At 38.9% G+C, this 19,449-nt stretch overlaps 1 protein-coding gene across 1 annotated transcript in view; it reads right to left on the bottom strand.

Annotated features, from left to right (window-relative positions):
- The window catches only part of radil2a (Ras association and DIL domains 2a), a 36,427-nt gene extending 16,978 nt beyond the window's left edge, over positions 1–19,449 (bottom strand). The window contains exons 1-10 of the mRNA XM_084118719.1: positions 18,928–19,449; positions 17,283–17,591; positions 15,571–15,806; positions 13,888–14,216; positions 8,907–9,581; positions 7,780–7,817; positions 6,160–6,335; positions 5,889–6,001; positions 722–941; positions 30–202 (exon numbers count right to left, since the gene is read on the bottom strand). Of these exons, the coding sequence (XP_083974845.1) occupies positions 30–202; positions 722–941; positions 5,889–6,001; positions 6,160–6,335; positions 7,780–7,817; positions 8,907–9,581; positions 13,888–14,216; positions 15,571–15,806; positions 17,283–17,591; positions 18,928–19,055 (2,397 nt within the window). The 5' untranslated portion in view covers positions 19,056–19,449. The remainder of the gene's footprint in view (positions 1–29; positions 203–721; positions 942–5,888; positions 6,002–6,159; positions 6,336–7,779; positions 7,818–8,906; positions 9,582–13,887; positions 14,217–15,570; positions 15,807–17,282; positions 17,592–18,927) is intronic.

Raw genomic sequence — 19,449 nt, forward strand, 5'->3', positions numbered from 1 at the left:
ACTTGTGGAGCAGCTCTGGGGTTTCTGACCTGCAGCAGGGTCTCTTTGGGAGTCGCGAGCAGGTTGACGGCTGACGAGAGTTTCTGGAAGGATTCAGCAGCCAAATCTCCCAGCCCGATGCTTTGAGTCCAGTCCATCAGCAAATCCAGGTTGGCCCGGATCTGCACTCCTCTAGACCACTGGTAGAAACCACCGCCAGACCCTTCAAACACAACCACAACTATATTTATTCTGAACTCCCAATTAGTGCAAGTGGCAACATGTTCATCATATTAAGCTTCTCTTTATTTTTCAATAATCATCAAAAGTCACATGTAGGATTTGAACTCAACCAGTTTACATTCTGTCATAGTTTTGTCTGGCTTCAGCAGACTAATGCGCGCAAACAGCTTTTCTGTGTGGCCAATGATATTTACACCTGGATGCAAATATTCACTTTGTAAAATTCACACCCTTGTGAGAAACACGTCCCACCAGAGAAGCAAGACCACTGGGGTGAGAACAGCCGGTTCTACAAAGTAGTTTACAACGCACTCTCTCGTCTTCTCTTGCGCTCTTATTTTGGTGTGTGAATCCACATAACTTGCATCGAAACCTCAGTGGTGATTTGCATTAAAAAAAATCAAAGAGTTCACGCACAGTAAATTTACTCTATTCTTGAGTGTGAATCACCATCAGGTTTTGTTGAGTCTTCAGAAGGACAGTGCGCGCATGTGCTCACCTCTCTCCATGAGCGCGTTGAAGAGCGAGGCGTTGGTGAAGAAGAACAGGTAGGTCAGCAGTTGAGACGTGATCTCGCGGTGCACCAGGAAAGTGTTGAGCAGTGTCAGGGCCTCCTTCAGGACGTCCAGGATTTGGCTGACTCCCACAGGCGTGCGCAGCTGTCCGCTCTCAGAGAAAGGGTTACTGTCCAGCAGCTCCGGCAACACAGCATACATACTCTAACAGAGGGGACGGGGACATAATGTTTGATTAATGTGCTTAACAATCCGTTAACTGGTGTATCCTGTACAGAATCTTATAATAGCTTAAATACTTGCTAAATAGTAGCTTTATCAAAAACAACTTTATTAAGAGGACCACCCCATATATAACACATTGTTTCCTGAAGTATATACCCTGTATTTTGAGCGTGAATGGTGTAGTTATAATAAGTGAAAATTATGCATGCATTATTTTGCGCACAATGCAGTCATATAATATCTACAACATATATATATATATATATATATATATATCTCATGGGAGGCACACAGGACATAAAGAAAAATGTATGTATAGAGTTGTAAGTTTTAATATACATTTATATATAATTTATAAATTTATATATAATTTAAAACCCTGAAAATATCTAAATAAAATTATCCCAAATTTTATCCAAATTGTAAATGTAAAATATAAGTTGTAAAATATCTATATTTGAAAATCTTTTATAGTTGAATAGTAAATCTAAATATATGCTGCTGTTCCGTTTGGGATAAGTACGATTTTTAAAAACATTTTTTTTTTTAATAAAAATTAATACTTTTACTCAGCAAGGATGCATTGAAGTTAAAAAGTGATAGTAAAGGTATTTATAATGTTACAAACATCTCTGTGTAAAAAATAAAATAAATAAATAAAGAAAGAAAGAAAGAAAGAAATAAAGAAATATATACAGTGCAATGCATAAGTGAATACACCCATGCTAAAGTTGACTAAAAAGAGGAATAAAAAATCATATTTTGGAAATTGAACTTAATGCCTTAATTAAAAAAATTAGGAAAAATCCAACCTTTAAGGACACCAATTTTCTTTGTGAATGAATAATGTATCGTAAATAAATAAATGTTCTTCCTTAAAATACATGGTGCATAAGTGAGTACACCCCTATGTTAAATTCCCATGGAGGCAGGCAGATTTTTATTTTTAAGTATTTTTAAAAAAAAAAATTTAGGATACTATGCATCCTGATAAAGTTCCCTTGGCCTTTGGAATTAAAATAGCCCCACATCATCACATAGCCTTCACCATACCTAGAGATTGGCATGGGGTACTTTCCATAAGATCATCTCTCAATGCAAATCAAACTAGCTTTTAGGCTAACTGAAATAAAATCATGCCAATCTCTTCGTATTTTTTATCAAATAAACTTTTGAACGGGAGTGTACATGTATAAATTCTGAATATCTGAATATAAAGTTTAAAGCTCAATAATTATTTATAAATCCTGAATGTGCAGCGGAATACATACATATGTAACTACGAATATATATTTGTAAATGCTGAATGTGCAAATGCAACCCTAAAACATAGGAGAAAACACAGGATAGATTAAGGCAGGTCACATTTTTTGTGCTTTCAGTAGAGAGGACATACTGAGCGTCCCGTCTGAGCCGACAGGAAGAGCGGCACGGGCCGGCTTCCCCTCAGCGGGAGATATGTGACTGTGACTGGACTCTGGAGAATGTCTCAGCCCTGACTGGCCATTGTTACAGCACCAGTGAGAGTCTTGAGAATCATTCAGATAAGACTAGACCAGCAGATGAATCTCACATCCACACTCAATTTTCCCACTGCTGGAAGAGATAAAAGGATTCTGTAAACAAATAAGGGCCATGCAGATAACTGTGCCAGACGGGAACTCGGGAAAGGCTAAGAGCCTACAGGGAACGGTGTTTTATCACAAAGCTGACAAAAACACAGCATCCTGAACTATAACCCTGAAATAAAGGAAAATATTGATGATTATTTAAGCACAAGAAAAGACAAAGGATTTGCCAATTTATGTCTAAATGTTTTAGAGATCATGACAATCCATAGAAGCTAATGAAACGTCAGGTTTCAAACTAAATGTATGGGCACATTAGCAAAATTTCAGCTAAATTTAATGAGCAAAAAGTGTCCATTATCTATTGTCAATAGTGTAGTGATGTATGACACACAGCTCATCTTCACTATGATCATCCATTGCGAATGAAACGTCAGATCTCAGTGTAAAGGTATGATCACATTACCACAATTGTGGCAACATTTTGCAAGAGAAAAATGGTCCATTGCCTGTTATCAGCAGTGTACTTATGTATAAAGCACAGCTCACTATCACTATAACCATTGATTTGCGAAGGAAACGTCAATTTTCACTGTAAAGATGTGGTTACATTACAAAAATGTTGGCAAAACTTCATCTATTGTCCATTGTTAACACTGTAGCAATTTATGAAGCACAACTCATCATCACTGTGATCATCCATTGCCAATAAAACGTCAGATTTCAATTTAAAGGTGCGGTTATATTACTAAATTTTTCCAAGCAAAAATGGTTCATTGTCTCTTATCAACAGTGTAGCAATATATGAAGCACAGCTCATTATTAAAACTCATGAGAAAAAATGGCCCATTTTCCATAGTCAGAACTGTAGCGATGTATGAAGCACAGCTTATCATCATTATGGCCACTGATTTGCGAAAGAAATGCCAAATTTCAATCTAAAGGTGTGGTCAAATTACCGAAATGTTGGCGAAATTGCCAACCAAATGAACTATGCGGTGTATTTATGTAAAAAGCACAGCTCATTGATTCATAACCATTGATTTTCGAAGGAAACGTCAGATTTCAATGTAAAGATGTGGTCACATTACCACAATTTTGGCGAAATTTCATGGGCAAAAAATACATTGTCTATTGTTAACAGTGTAGCAATGTGTGAAGCACAACTCATCATCACTGTGATCATCCATTGCGAATAAAACGTCAGATTTAAATTTAAAGATGCGGTGACACTGGCAAAATGTTGGCGAAATTTTAACAATTGTCTACTATCAATAGTGCAGTTATGTATAAAGCACAGCTCACACAGAAGTCTTTCTGTCGGTAAATGCGGCAAATCTGAGATCTTTCGCCCTCACACGAAATTCTCCATCGTGTGGATTCCCATTGAAATGACTGCATTTCGCTTGTGAAAATTCATTGAACAATCGTAAATGCAACTGCACCTAACACAATTCTTTAAGTCATTGTGAAATCATAATGGACAGTTCTTGTTTTTTAAAGGAATATTGCAGTATTGATTATAAATGATTTTATCTATGCACGTATTATTATTTTTTTAATTCATGTGCCTTTGTAATCAGAATAACTTGCAGTGATATCTCTTCTCTTTTCTGATGACGTGTTTACTGGGGCGAGGGCGGGACAACCTGTCACTCACATGAGATCCACCAATAGCCAACCACAAGCATCCAACCGTTCAATTAACTCCCCATGGACAAAAGTTCCTACATTTGTTCTTGTTTTAGAAGCCGTTTCACTCAGATATACGTCACAAAAGATTATCGTAACTTCCGTTTCAATGCCGACTTTGAAACACACATAAACACACTGCCAGTCTGTCAGGGCACAGCAGAAGTTAATGAAGCTGAAATAAGTGCTTCAAACTCAACGCACTTCAGTCGTATGAGGTCATTGAGGAACTAACCAGAGCCAAAGGTCCCGCCTCCGATGACTCATCACTGAATGACACATTCTTGCCTTTCAAACATCCATGACATCACAGCATTCATGGGCATAAGACATGGAAGAATCGCACCATTCACAACAATTAACAATCGATATGACTGAAATATCTAAATGCATGATGAAACATAGACCTTTAAAACATGTGTCAACAGGAAAGCAGTTTATTTTCATTATTATAACCCGTTTAATATTACGTACGTTCTTTTAACAGGAAAAAATACAATTTCCTAACACCAACCAATCACCTTACACAGTCTGACATCAGAGGCAAGAGAAAAAGACAGAGTTTATGGCTTGTTAAATAACATTTACATGCTAATTATCCGATAACCGTTAACTTTCTGGTAGGCATAATGATTGCTTTAACGGGACACTCATCTCCCTTTCTGGTGATGAGAACAGAATATTTCCTGGTCAGGAAACAGATGAAATGTGGAGGTGCACATCTGCTTCCCCATCAGGCAGACGATGGGTACCTCTGTCCTTCCTGTCCGCTACAATGCCTCTTAACCCCTTACATGCCGGTTGTTTTCTAGTTTAGGACTGGAGTGTTTGAACCGTGAAGGACTTAACCTCTCCACTGACTATTTATCCACAAAGTTAATCTGCAACAAACACGTCACATATTTCTTGTCTCCAACTTGAGGTGACTTCACTGCGTGGATTTTCCGCACCAATCGAAACGGATGTAACATTGATATAATATAATGGAGAATGAGTTTCACAATGTTTCCTTTCATTTTCAACTGGCGATTTTTAATTATTTTAGAGTAAACCATAACAAGACTGGTTTCCTTGAGAGGTTCCCATGGAGGCACATCAAAGATTCATAGAAAAGTAAACAATTCTCCTTATGTTCCATTGAGAAAATAACAATGGACAGAAAATAACAATTTCAGTCTGATTGAACTATTCCTTTAAGACATTCATCACATACAGCAACAGACAAATCCAGCAAGAAAATAAATGTTCCAAAACATTCCCGCTCATCTGAGAGGGGCAGGGATTTGCCATTAACTTGAGCCTTGAGAAAACACTGTTAATGTGTTTGTTTTTGATTCTTTGTGAACGAGAGGACAAGTTATCTCGCTCACCAATAGCTATGGCCAATCCCAGTGTCTCCACTGCTTTGTTATGACTTTACTTTGGCTTACAGACTGGAAGTACAAAATGCTGTTTACACGGTTATGTCCTGTTTCACGTATTTTACATCCTTTCAGGGATATGAGGAACATATTTAAATATATAATATTTAATAATATTTAACATATGTAAAACAAACATTACATATTTGGAATGAATATATAATAAATATAGTACTTAACCACAAGAAATATATGCAAATATTTAAATCAATTGGCAGACCTAATGGCCTTTAATTTATACTTACTTTGGTGAGATAGTAGACACACTGCTGGAAGGTGAACATGATGACTTCCTCTAGGACCGTCATGGCCTCCTCACTGGCAACACGCGTGGACTGGATCTGACAATCCAATGATTCTGAGCAGATGGAGACATGATGTTACTGCACATTCGCAAGAGACTTCTAAGTATAGATCTACCAGTGGCTGGAAGATCAAATAATGAAACAGTAACTAAAGCAATGAGCCAACGAGGCCAGTGATCTAACACATACTTCAAATAATATAGGCTGATACCTTTGTCCTGTTCCTGTCTGTCCTGCTGTCTCCATGTTAAGAGCAGAGGGACCTCGTGCTGGATGAAGTGCAGCAGCTCAATGGAGTTGGACATCCACAGTACCAGCGGCTCCAGGCCTGGGATCAGATCCTTCATGTTCAACACATGCAGCTCTGCTGACATATCACTGGAGCTTCTGTTGCATAAAGAGCACAGTGTTCACATGTTATCAAAATATAGACTCACACAAGTTTATCCATCTGTCTGTCTGCCTATCCAACAAGCCAAGAATCCATTAATTATCAGGACAACCGACCAACAAAACAACCATCTATCTGTCTGCTCAAACAAGAACCCAACGATTAATTTGACTAACCAACCAACCATTTAAACAACCATCCCTTCATCTGTCTGACTAACCAACCAGCTGTCTATCCATAAAAATATCTGTCCAACCAACCAACCAACCAACCATCTTTCTGTCTATATAGACCTATGTATAAGCTTGCTCGTTCAAACAAACAATCATACATCCATCCATTTTTCTGGCCAACCATCCATCTACCTTTTTGCCTGTTAGTCTAAATATTCATTTAAAAAAAACAAATAATAAAAAAAACCTGACATCCATCTCTCTAACCATTTATTTATCTGCCTGTCCAACCAACTCAACAAACAACTATCCATCTATCTTTCTGTCTAACAAAACATCTATATATCCATTAAAATGTCTGTCCATCCAACCAACCAACTAACCAATCTCTATTCATCTAATACCTATTCATTGGTCTGTTCAATCACCAATCACCCAGCATTGGTATCAATTATCATATCATACATAACATTGGTATCATATCAATTTGTTTGTCTAACCAACCAACTATACATCCATCCATCAACCTTTCTGTATTTTACATGTCTGTCCAACCAACAAAGCAATCACCAACCATATCTAACCATTTATGTATCTGTCTGTCCAACCAACCATTCATCCACCGATTCATTTGTCTGTCCAAACAACCAACCATCTGTCTGTCTGTCCATACATTTGTCTGTTTGTCTAAATGTCCAACCAAACAACCATCCTAACAACTGAATGGTCCAATGATATCACTGGATTCACAACCTTCTAAACCTATATGCTTGTAAAACCTGTCTTTTTTTTCACTTTAATACTTTGAATAGCAGCAAGCCAAATCAAAGTTCAAATCATTGAGGAATTGAGGATAAGTTTCCCCCTTTAATACCTACGCTTTAAATACTAATCTCACCACAATATGGAGGGAAATGACTAAAAATCAGGATGTAGACTGAGAGGAAAATACCAGCTGATAGAAAATACCAGCTCTCTGCTTGCCAAATTCACAATTTAAACACAAGACAATCAGAGCCTGAAACGCTTTAACACTGCTGTCTGTCAGCAGACAGATTTATTACTGTACAAATCAACAGTTAATGACATGCTCAAGTGGCCCTGTCCCGGGTCGAGATCGGGCACCACAAAGAAAACAAAAGTGAATTGAACATACACAGCACCATGGGTGATAATACGCTAGTTAAAGCCGTACTTTAAGTTCCCTGCTCTTATTTCAGAGGCGTGTGAAAGAAGAATGGTTTCAAGAAGAAATAAGCTCTCTCACATGTCTGGCTGCAGAGCTGCAAGTTCTTTTGTTCTTTCCTGTGGAGGAGGGAAAAAAAGAAGAATCTCAGAAGAACAGCTCTGTTAAGTGTGCCACAACCTTTAATCCCCTGATGACAATACTGACCTACTTTAGCTCTCCAAAAGGGTGTCAAACAGGACAAGTTCTTGTGTCCAGTACTCTTTTTTGTTGGTAAATGTAAATATGCATCATATGGATATCATCATCATGGACTATATATATATGTTACTCCAAAGCTTCATGCAATTCACTGTACTTTCTTGTTAGTTAGTGGACTTGTTGGCTGTTTCCTAGTCTATTCCACCACCCCACATAGTGAGTTATAAACATAAACAGAAGGGCTTTCCACACTTGAAATAGTACACCATGGGTCAATCTACATCTTGGGTAAATGGGACCCTGAGTTATCTCGCTTCACATTTCACACTGCTCAAAATTGACCTGGGTTAACAATTAATCATGGTACAAATAGCTCAAACCCATGCGCTGACTTTTCACACAGTACATTCCTAAACCCTGGGTTAACATTAATATTTGCGGTGTCAGTGTCATTGATGAACGCAGCAGGTGACCTGTTTACACAAAGGCTCTAGTGTTGCGCATCATCATAATGTAAATTGTCGACTGTACAATCAAGTTTTTCCTGAATGGACTTTTCAGACTATGAAGGTAAGAATTAAACATCTTCTTCTTCAATTCAATTGTGGTGTTTTCTGTCACCATTTGACATTTTTCTCCTCAAATGCTGAAACTACTGTTTATACAAAGCGCTGTGTTTCTGTGATTGTCCAAAGCATGTGAATATAAAGCATGCGACTGGTTTTCTGTGGCTAAGCATCTAGCCTTAACAATCTAACACCACTTTTCTTTTACACCATACATATTTCGCACCACAATGTGGGGTTAATTCCACTTATAAATTATAAGTGTGAAATGGTCCTCTACACAGGGTTAAGTGCAGTGTGAAAAGCCCTACAGTACCTGTGGTACTCAAAGTTATTTCAAAGACTACCATGGTATATGTCCAAAAAACACAATTACTTGTGGTACAACATTATAATAGTGTGCTTTTCTTGTTTTTGGCATGTGTTTTTTTTCTCACTCACCCACATGGTGAGCTGGATCTGATTGGCGATAGAGAGCAGCAATTTTCGAAGGTGAGCCAACTCAAAGTTGGTGGCGGAGTGTTGAATGCACAGACACAGTAGAAAGGCTGGAGTGAGTTTGGGTTCTTCCCCTCCTGAATCCACCATATTGAGAATCTTCTCCAAGACCTGATCTTCGTGCTGCACCTGATAGGACAGCGACACCACCCTACCATCCAAGTCCCTCCAGCGGGCGGCCATTTTTTGAGTCCTCCTCCTCCTGACAGACGTCCCGCACAGTTTACAGGGTGACGACGTGGCAGGGGGACAAAGGGTGGCCATCCAGGACGGGGTCTGGAAGGCTCCTGAGGCCGTAGGGTCCTTGAACATGAAGAGATAGTGCTGACCGAGCCCCACCAAGTCACCTGGACACAACTCAACCTCGTCATCAAGAGGGACGCCGTTGTGTGTTACACATGCGCTGTGGAGGGGTCTGAGCACGGTTTGCATCTTACTGCCGCCCTCAGTTTGGTCTTTGGCGGCGTCTAGGCGCTGTACGCAGCAATGCTGAGGTAGGATGTCGGGGGCAAAGAGTAAGACGTCCACCTTCAGGGTCTCCTCATTCTTACCAGCGGAGGATTCACTGGAGCAGCCAAACACACAACTGTTCCCACTCATCAGATAGATCAGAAAGTCCTGACAAGAGATTAGCAGAAGAAACAGGAGATTTCGTTAAATTAAACAAGATAACTTTGGGCTAACAGAATCTTAAACCAAACTAACAAGCAATGAGTTAACTAATGGTTGAGTACTGGGACAAAACAGTATGAGGGAAAATTATTTATATACCAAGGATTAGAGATATTGGGATGAATCTGTAAAACATGTATTCACCTTTGTTTTGGTGAAACTTCCTGCATCTTTCATTTTCTCTGTTATATTCAAAACGCATGGCAGTTAAAGGTGTGGGACATGCATTGTTCAATGTCTCAAGAATCAATGTGTTATGTAATATGAGTGAACTGAGTGAGGACGGTCTTATCTAAATTCTTCATCTGCTTATTGTGGTGTCAAAACAGACCGCACTGTTAATAGATTGATCCACTTAGTGCTGCTAAACCACATGATTATTCTGATCTGAAAGAAGCACCTCTCAGCACTATGAGAAGTGATTGACATAGAGCTGATCTAAGTCCCTTAACCAGAGATAATCTCCCAAGCACCTGCTTTAGGCCAAAAACTCACTCTCATTCACCCCTTTATAAAACCCTTTTGCTTGACATGAGCAACATGTGATGAGCAGAGCAACATCTGTCACTCACAACGCTCTACTCGTCACTCGTTTCTTGTGGAAATGGACTGAGGACTGAGGCTAAAGTAGACCAAAATTAAAGCCCATGTTTAAGGCCAGGTTCAGTGTAAATGTCAAGAGTTTTTATGCACAATGAATTATCCTTTGGTATTACTTAATCATCATAATTCATTATACTTTAGCTGTTGGAACATAATAACTGATATCAAAGTCATATGATCAACATTTCCTTGAATTCATATACAAACAGTAATAAAATGGTGTGGGGGAAAAAACAACCTCATATGTGACTTGAATGTATTATGTATATTTTATTTTAATTTAACACATCTCTTCAAGTTTCCGGTGTACAGTGCTCTGCGGATTATAGAGTACATTATTGCACATTTTTAGCGTTGTTGGTTCCTGAAATATTTTTTCCATTAATTTCTCCCATAGGGATTTTTTAAAAAGGTCTTTCCTAAAGCGTCATAAAGCATGAAAGCCAAACCAGCTAAGAGGTGAATCACAACATTACAAACTTTGATTCCAATCAAAACGTAATTGAAAATTAGTCACAAATTCAGAGGTACAAGACTGTGTACTTAACGGCCTAAGTGAGGGAAATAACTACAATCCCTCAAAAGTCATTTGGAGTGCTTCATGGGAGTAGGCGGAGCTAAAGCGCTCTTTTTGTGCGTTTTGTTTGTGTCGACTCTCCGATTGGTGGAACATTCCCCACAGGGGTAATGTAGTTTTCCACCACTAATTCTGCTGCTGAACATGATTATTTTAAAAAAGAAGTTGAATTTATGCGGGCTGGCAGCTTCAACTGAAGCAAATACCATAGATTAACAACCTCAGTAGGGTTGTCTTTAACGGTTTATAAGTTAGCATTAAAAATCTATTTCCCTATGGAGAAAATTAATGGAGTATTTACTCTCCGGAACCCGACTGTTGCACTCTATAATGGGAGAAAAGACACTGTGCATAACATTTCCAGCTAAAAATGTAGAGACTCAAGGGACAAAGAGCAAAAACAATAAAGAGAAACTTTACTGCGTGGCAGAGTGAGTTGTGTTTCTGCCATGACTGACCGCAGACTTAGTAAACAATGCTGATTATTACCTACAGTAAACTGCAGTGCTGCACGTATCCTCATGGCACTGGAATTTTTACTCCTGATTATAGTTCAGCATTTTAACGAGACAATACTCATATAATTACTGCTATAACCGCAAACTTGTTTATTCCTTTCTCCCATGCATGTTTTCGGCAAGCGAATTAAATGTTTGTCTTCATAATCTTTTAACAAATTATAATAACTTTTTTTTTTGCCTCTGCTAATTTTTTCTGGGTGATATCACAGTCTCTGCTCTGGTGTGTAATGCCCACTTTTCACAATCCAATCAACTGTATATGGATTATCATTGAGCATTCTGTTTCAACTGTGAATATTTCGCATTGAAAAGGCTAAAAAATGTGGTTATGTTCTAAGGTTGCAGTTTGCCAGTTTAGTGTGTACATGCAAAAACTCACACACCCTTGACAATGCGTACTCAGCAACACTGACTGTGAGGAATAGCCAGGTAGCAGATTTCCTGTCTCTGAAAACATGTGTGGCTTTTCCACACAGTTTTCCACAGAGATGTTTAAAATGTTCTACAAACACTAGAAAAACTACTGTAGTTGGTTTTGACGCCGTTGTCCTTTTTTTTAGTTGTATGAACAACTGATTTTGTTTGTAATTTAATTGATTATATTGATTTGTTGTGGTATCTTGGTTCTGTGATGGAATCAAATGGCACAAGCACACTTTTCATGCAAAAACAATTTCACAAAAAGAACTCAAAATGTGGACATTTGATGTGCGAAACAGGCCTAACTCAATTTTCCCTTCACTGTTGCCTTTAATCTGTTGGATCTCTGGGTTTATTAAGAGCTTTTGGGATTCTGTGTGTTCTTAGTGTTTGTCTCACGCACTTTGGCGTGTTGTGGTTTCTTCAAATCTTCTCCACCTGTGTGAGAGCTCATGTTGAGCAGAGCTCCAGTTTAGCTCTCACTCACTGATGGCCAGTCCCAGGATGCCTTGAGACACATGGATCATCTGCCGTCCATATGTCCGCCTGCCTGTCCAAATCATGTTGCTCTGACCTGGGCTAATCCTATAGAAAACTACCACACACCACACACTCTCTCCACAGTGAGTGGCTCCAGATTAAACTGTGCTTAAGTCAAGACTTTACACCACTGTCATCAACAAGGGATGAATGTGCCAATGTCTTATGTAAGGTTTGAGATCTGCTGTCAGGGATACTGTGCTTTCTTTGATTCATTTACAATAAAACCGCAACACTTAGTTGGGTTTGTACTAGCAGAATACACATAGAGCATTATAATCATTATTTTGACAAAAACTGTGATTTTTGACCATTATATGAAACATGTGTAGCAATGTAGCATTTCAGACTGCTGCTGCAAAGATATCAAGGCTAATAACACTGAAATGGTTCAATGGTGTGCAAAAACAATAGCTGCTGCCAAACAATTATTCTTCAAGGGTTTTTACACTTGAGTCATTGTTGAAAAAACAAGCCACAAGCCTCAGTTTAAAAAATTGCTATGTAGTTGCTTACTGGCTCTAATAAAAAGAGCCTATATTCTCAACACTCTATGATATTCTGGTCACTAGCCCTTGTATGCCTATTTGGTTCGAAATTGACCCTAATTGGTTGCATTAGCATCCAACACTACGCTACTAGCGTATCTACGGATGTGGCAGCAGACGAACATGAGGATTCTTTCCAACGTTTAGCAAAACACTGCGGATCACGTCATTTCAACATGGCAAATTACATTGAGCCACATGATTGGATAAATCACCAATGTCCATAATGCCAACTGTGTGGGAAGAGCTGCGTTCCAAAGTTCGATTATTTAGGTTAAAGGTTATAGAAAAAAAATCCTAAATAAGAGTACAAGTACCAGAAAAAGTTATGCTAGTCTTATGCCGGGTTCAGACTACATGATATTTTGGCACAATGTTTGATGTAGGGTTTCATGGTGATTCGTAAACGACAATGGCCGTGGTGACGCAAGAATTGATAGTTTTATCTCGTATAGTGGCGCCGCATATGCTTCACGACGTCACGACTAAAAACCTAGCATGTTTAAAAAAAAAACAGGTTGAAGCACAGAAGCTCTTTCAAACATGGCGAAATGAAAGAGAGATTGGTATTGGTGCTGCTAGGTGGACTTATGTCAACAGTATGTCCACAATACTCCTACCTTTATGGTGTTTCCTTGAGGGACAACCTCAAAAGAGTGAAAAAAGATAAATACTGGCGAACGATAGTGGAGGCGCTTCAGCAACCCGGTGAAGTACTAGCATTAGGCTAGTACAACCATAGTTTGTTTTAGGCTCTTGTTTCCAAAAGTCAGTCGCTAGTTCCACCTTCTCGAGACATCATGCACATCATTAAAGACCTCAAGAGATGATTGGTCGGGAAGCAACGTGTAGTTGACATGTATCTTGTCGAAGACACAACAAGAATTTAGGAGTCAAAATCGCATAATCCGACACAGTTACTATCGTACAAGACAAAGATATTGTGTAGTCTGAACCCGGGGTTACCTACAGTTTCAGAACCATAACTAGCACCCTAATCCAAATAACAACATCACTGAAGGTCCAAGGAGCCACTGTCCTACCTGTCTGTGGCTGTATCCTTGCAGCAGAAGGAAATATGGGAAATCAAAGGGCAGGTGGACGGAGTACTGCGTGTTGTTGTCATCGCTGCTCTCCGTCTCCTCTTTCTCTGCGTTGAGGCGGTGAGCCTCTTTATCAGCCTCTGCCTCTGGATCCTCCTGCTGAGGTGCATTATGGGTCTCACTGGCTTCTTTTCCCATAGTGGAGACATCCATTTCACTCAAGCTCCTCCAGATATCCAGAGCATCCACCCCTTCATTCGTCCCATCCACAAACAGGGAGGTGACCCGCGAACGGGCGTGCTGCAGCTTTCGGGCCTGGGCATTGAGGCCTAGGGGATTAAATAAAACAAATAAAAACTATGATTTGCACAGAAAAAAATGCGTACATTCTCACAGTGTCATAATGACAAAATATGGAGCATATTTGCTGAAGAGGATAATAGCACTGATTATGGCTTAGTCAGACTTATTACTGCATGAGCAATGTCATGACTGCCTTAAATGATGAGGGAGATACTATTAAATGCTTTGAGATAATGCTTGCATACATTCTTCTAAATATAGCTGTACATTTCTTTCAGATGCTCGGCTATTAGATGACTCTTTGGTTGGATGGTAGTGACGTAAACATAAACAGCATTGAAGTGCTGTGAAAGGTTCTCAGAGGTCAGGCTTTCACACCCATCGGCACTCTGGGCGTTATCAGCTGTGGAAATGGGCGGTCGTCTACATTGTTCTGCCAGAACACACAGCTTCCCCCCGTCACCGATTCTCAAGAGAACCCTGTGGAACAGCACAGCCCCGCGCCAAAAAACACCCTCAAGAGTGCAGGAAACACGCTCAGAAAAGAAAAACAAGCAGCCATTTCGATGCTGGCGGCCGGAGCGCGGTGGGAAAGCGCAGTGTGAGTGCTGATAGGACTATCCCAATAAAACATACTTCAGAGAGAGCAATTTCACTAAGCTTCTTGCTGACGAGCTTTTGTTGGGATAAGCTACGAGGCACCTCAGACTGTTAAAACATTCCTAAATTGTGTCAACTGGAACATAGATCAAAAGTCAGCTAGTCAAAACATCTCTAAATCACACCAATGCCGATAACTATGATGATAGCTATGTTAGCGTCCACACCAGTACACAATACCATTTTGTTTATTGCAATGTGGTGCTGTTATGTCATCTTTAAAAGCTCAAGCTCGTTAAAGTCAGGTTAATTCTGAATGGCTGACAATGTCTTGGCAAAAATCAGTCTGAAAGTGATTCCAATGATATTGTTTCTCTGTGTTTGTTATCATTATAGTCGTATATTCACAGAATTACAACGTTTATTAAAACTTTATAGTTATAGTTAACGTTAGGGCTAATCTAAGGATTAATCTAAATACAACTAAAATCATGATATGAATGATGATTAACAAATTGCAAAGGCTGTGATTTAATTAAATAAATATATACGCAATGTGTTTTCGCATGAAATGCGGCACTGTGTTCTTTTACACTTGAAATGCTGCTCCACGTAAATTCCCTCTCTGCATCTGTTCTAGATTTGAGTCGCTTTAAACATTATTATTAGATTTTCCCCCCAAATCGTGCAGCCCTATTTATCATCCTTGATGTAAAGGGGCCTTAAACTATTGAAAGTACCACTCACACTCACTCAGCCAAACTGATATTGCCGCAGTACCTGCAGTGATGGTGTCTGTATCCTTGGCACTTTGCGCCTCCACGCTTGCTCTTCTCTGGATCTCGAAACGCCTGGAGAATCCCTCTTTGGGTTTCCAGAGCGACTGCAACACGAGGGGCTTCTCATGGTCGCCGACAACCCGAATGCACTCAGTCTTCCATTCGTGGTCCAACCCAGTTCGGCCAATCACATCGCAGAGCACATATGCACTGGGGTCTTCTTTTTCCAAGCAGTACCTGTGAGACCGGAGAACAGCTCAGTTGAACTCGCTGGCTGGACTAACAACGAGTCATGGAACAATGGAAGCGACCAGTGACTTGAGGTTGCAAGCATTTCTGGCCTTGGGTTTGAACTGAAATTTCAGCAACCGAAAATATTCAGTTTTTCTTTTTCGGTGTCGCCCAAAATAGTTTTGAAGGGTCAAAATCATGGACTGAAAGAGATAAGGTTCATTCACACTAAGAATGATAACTAGCCTATATTAGCATCCGCACCAATGAATGATAATGTTCTGTTTAATATTATGCGCATGGTGCAGTTATGTCATCTGCCACTTTAAAAGCTCAAGGTCTATAAAGTCGTAGAGTCTCATTATCCAATTACCCAAATTTAATAACAGAAACTTCGGCCTTGTCCGCACTAATACATTTTTGTCTGAAAATGCACCTTTTTCTCTCCGTTTTGGCCTTCCGTCCACACTGAGACGGTGTTTTTGTCCTGAAAAAACAGCTTTTTGAAAATGCTTTCCCAAGTGGATAAATCTGAAAACGCCGTTCTCGCGTTGTAGTGTGGACTGTTAAAACGGAGGCATTTGAAAACGATGACGCATGTTTAGTCATGTGACGCATATTAAACCAATAGATATCTATGTTTATACTGCTATTGTGCCTGTTATGTGCTATTCACTTTCACACTGTTGCTAAATATATGTTTCTTTGTACGCTCTTCATATCACAGTCCTGCATGACAGAACATTTCCTCCCATTTGCTGTCCTGCGGCAATACATCATGAACGCAGTCGAGTTTTAGACCAAACATATAATGGTGACTGAGAGCGGCCTGGACACATCAGTGAATGCTGAGATATTGTGCTAAATAAATAAAATTATCCTGTCAGAAGAATTGCGTGATAACTTGATTATTTCTTGTTCGTCTGTATCATCTTAGTGAGCTTTTATGAGGGTTTACGTATATGCGCAGTAAGGTGAATTTAGTGTTTTCTGACATTTCATTGTGGATGAGAAACTTTTGGAAAACGCTAGGAAACGCTAGTCTGGACGAAGATAGTTTTGAAATGAACGCCATTTTCAAATGTATCCGGATTAATGTAGACGTATCCTTTCGATTTCTTTAGCTAAATGAAAACTTTAATTTCTGTTTCAGTGTTTTGGTAAAAAAAAAAAAAAAAAAAAACATTTAAGCGCATCACTACATCGACACATACACTCTTAAAAACAAAGGTTCTTTATGGTCTTTTATGCTTCCATGAAGAATATTTAACTTCCATGGAACTCTTCCATTCCGCAAATAGCTCTTTATGGTAGATTTAGATGATTAAAAATAGTCCTTTTAAGAACTGTTCACTGAAATATTCTTTGGGGAACCCAAAATGGCACTTCTCTGTGAAAACCCCCCTTTATTTTTAAGAGTGTATTGATGCGACACCCAATCGCACAGACAATGCACCGACTCATCTGACCCTTCATCCTCACCTCTCCAGAGCCTCTCTGACCAGCTCTTTGGCACTGGAGTGACCGGTGGCCAGAACGCTCTTATAGTGGGTCCCCTGACAAATGTCACTGCCAAATATCTTGAGTATCCCTGGGACGGTCCTCTGACTGGACAGCTCTGCAGGGTCATCCGATTCCAGGGTCCTGCCCTCCTGTCCACCGTTTGGCAGAATAGGACTCCGGTTGAAGACCGTGGTCAGTTTGTTGTTGTGTCGGCGTATCTTGCTCTTGGCCGGCTGCCTGACTCCGGTGCTCTCCACAGACTGAGCCGTGCTGTCAGACGCGCTGGACCTGCCACACACACACACACACACGGTTAACATCACTGTAAAGATGTGCACATCTGCACACAGTCAACTTTAGATTGAGTTGAATAGGCGGCAGATCAAATACAAACCCCTGGTAAGAAGACAGTTCACAGCTTGAGAAAAAGAGCTGTGAGTGTTTAATACTGTTAGAAATGTAATATATATTAAGTTTTGAGACTTTTCGTATGATGTCTACAGTTAAGTTGCATGTCAATTTAAACTTGAATCAATTTTATCTTTAGGTTGTTGGTTATAATGTAACATGAATGACAGATGCTTACTTTATCACTAGATTGGGTGAATTATAACACTTTTTAAAAATCGGACAATGTTTTTCTTGTTTTGTTTTTACTCATCAGCTAATTCATGTATTTTAGTAATAGATGTTTGCTTTAAACTTGTATTATTCCTGACAGACAAAGGAATACATACTTTATAAAGACAAAAACTATACATAGATATTAATATTACATTAAAGAAATATAAAATTAATAAAAAATATGTATAAATATTAAATATGAATAAGTATTAAAAAAATTGGTAACACTTTATAAAAAAATACTCATTTGTTAACATTAGTTAATGTGAACTTGAACTATGAACAATAAATATTTACAGCATCTATAAACATTTGTTGATGTTAATTATTAAAAATCCAGTTTTACATTGTTTGTAGCTCATGCTAACTAATTCCTAAAGTAACGTTAACAAATGAAATTATTATTATATAATAATCATATTATTTTAAGGCATTCTTTTATGTGAGATTCTGTAGGGTTTTTATGTAACATAAGCCAATGTGACATTCTGATCAATCAGATTGATTATGTTTTTCCTCATATGTAATGTAAATATTTTAATATTACTATGACTGGTAGTACACCTGTATGTTTCAGTTCTTATACCAAAAGATGGCTATATTTGTAATGGTGTATAGCCTATATTTTTGTTCTGTTATTACAGAAGGCAACAAATATAGCAATTTAGTGCCAGGTCTCAAATGTACAGTAATTTCTATAACTTTACAGTAGCGTTTTCCAGGTCAAGGGCCAGAGACAGTGCATTCTCTAGACTATATCTGTGTGTTTCATAATTGAATTCTAACAAATGCATTTTTGTGAAATAAATAATGAATAAAATATTTTTTTGAAATAATAATAAATAAATGGCACTTGATTTGTTATTTTCTTATCTAATGCCATGATTATCACATACATGTTTAAGTGTGATTTAATCCCCATACATACTTTAGAGGTCACTTTATTTGTTTTATAAGTAAATGAATGCAATCAATGCACGAGAGTATATTAATAACTCACTGTAGAGATCCGTTGCTCGGCTTTCTGGTCAGCATCGCCAGGCGTCTCTTGGGCGAGCGGATCAATAACCCAACAGGGAAGCCGAGAGCTTGCTTAGAGATGTGATTGCTTCTCTCCTCCGAGATCATTTTAACATGTGCACAAATATCATGTATTATTACAAATGCCAAGATAATTTCCCAAAGCTATATATGACTGCTGCGCGCGCTGTCAGAATAACCCGCGTCAGTGAAACACATGTTGCGCCAACAAGTCGCGCTACTAGAATACACAGAAACTTTATGCGCTGAACATCACCAGACGTCCTGTCTCATGTCCTGTGAACGCTTCTATAAACGTATTCCATTGCGACGTTTATGAAAAAAAATAAAAAAAAAATATTGTTGCTGTATTATCCAGTACGGTTTGAAGAAGTCCTCTTTAATTAGACATTAAAACGAAAGATAATCCGATACAGTAAACCACAGCGTTCACTGCCCGTGTTGACTGTGTCCTGTCCCGTGTGATTGTGTGTGTGTGTTT

The sequence above is a fragment of the Abramis brama genome (assembly GCF_963993115.1).
Source record: "Abramis brama genome assembly, chromosome: 1".
Lineage (NCBI taxonomy): Eukaryota > Metazoa > Chordata > Actinopteri > Cypriniformes > Leuciscidae > Abramis > Abramis brama.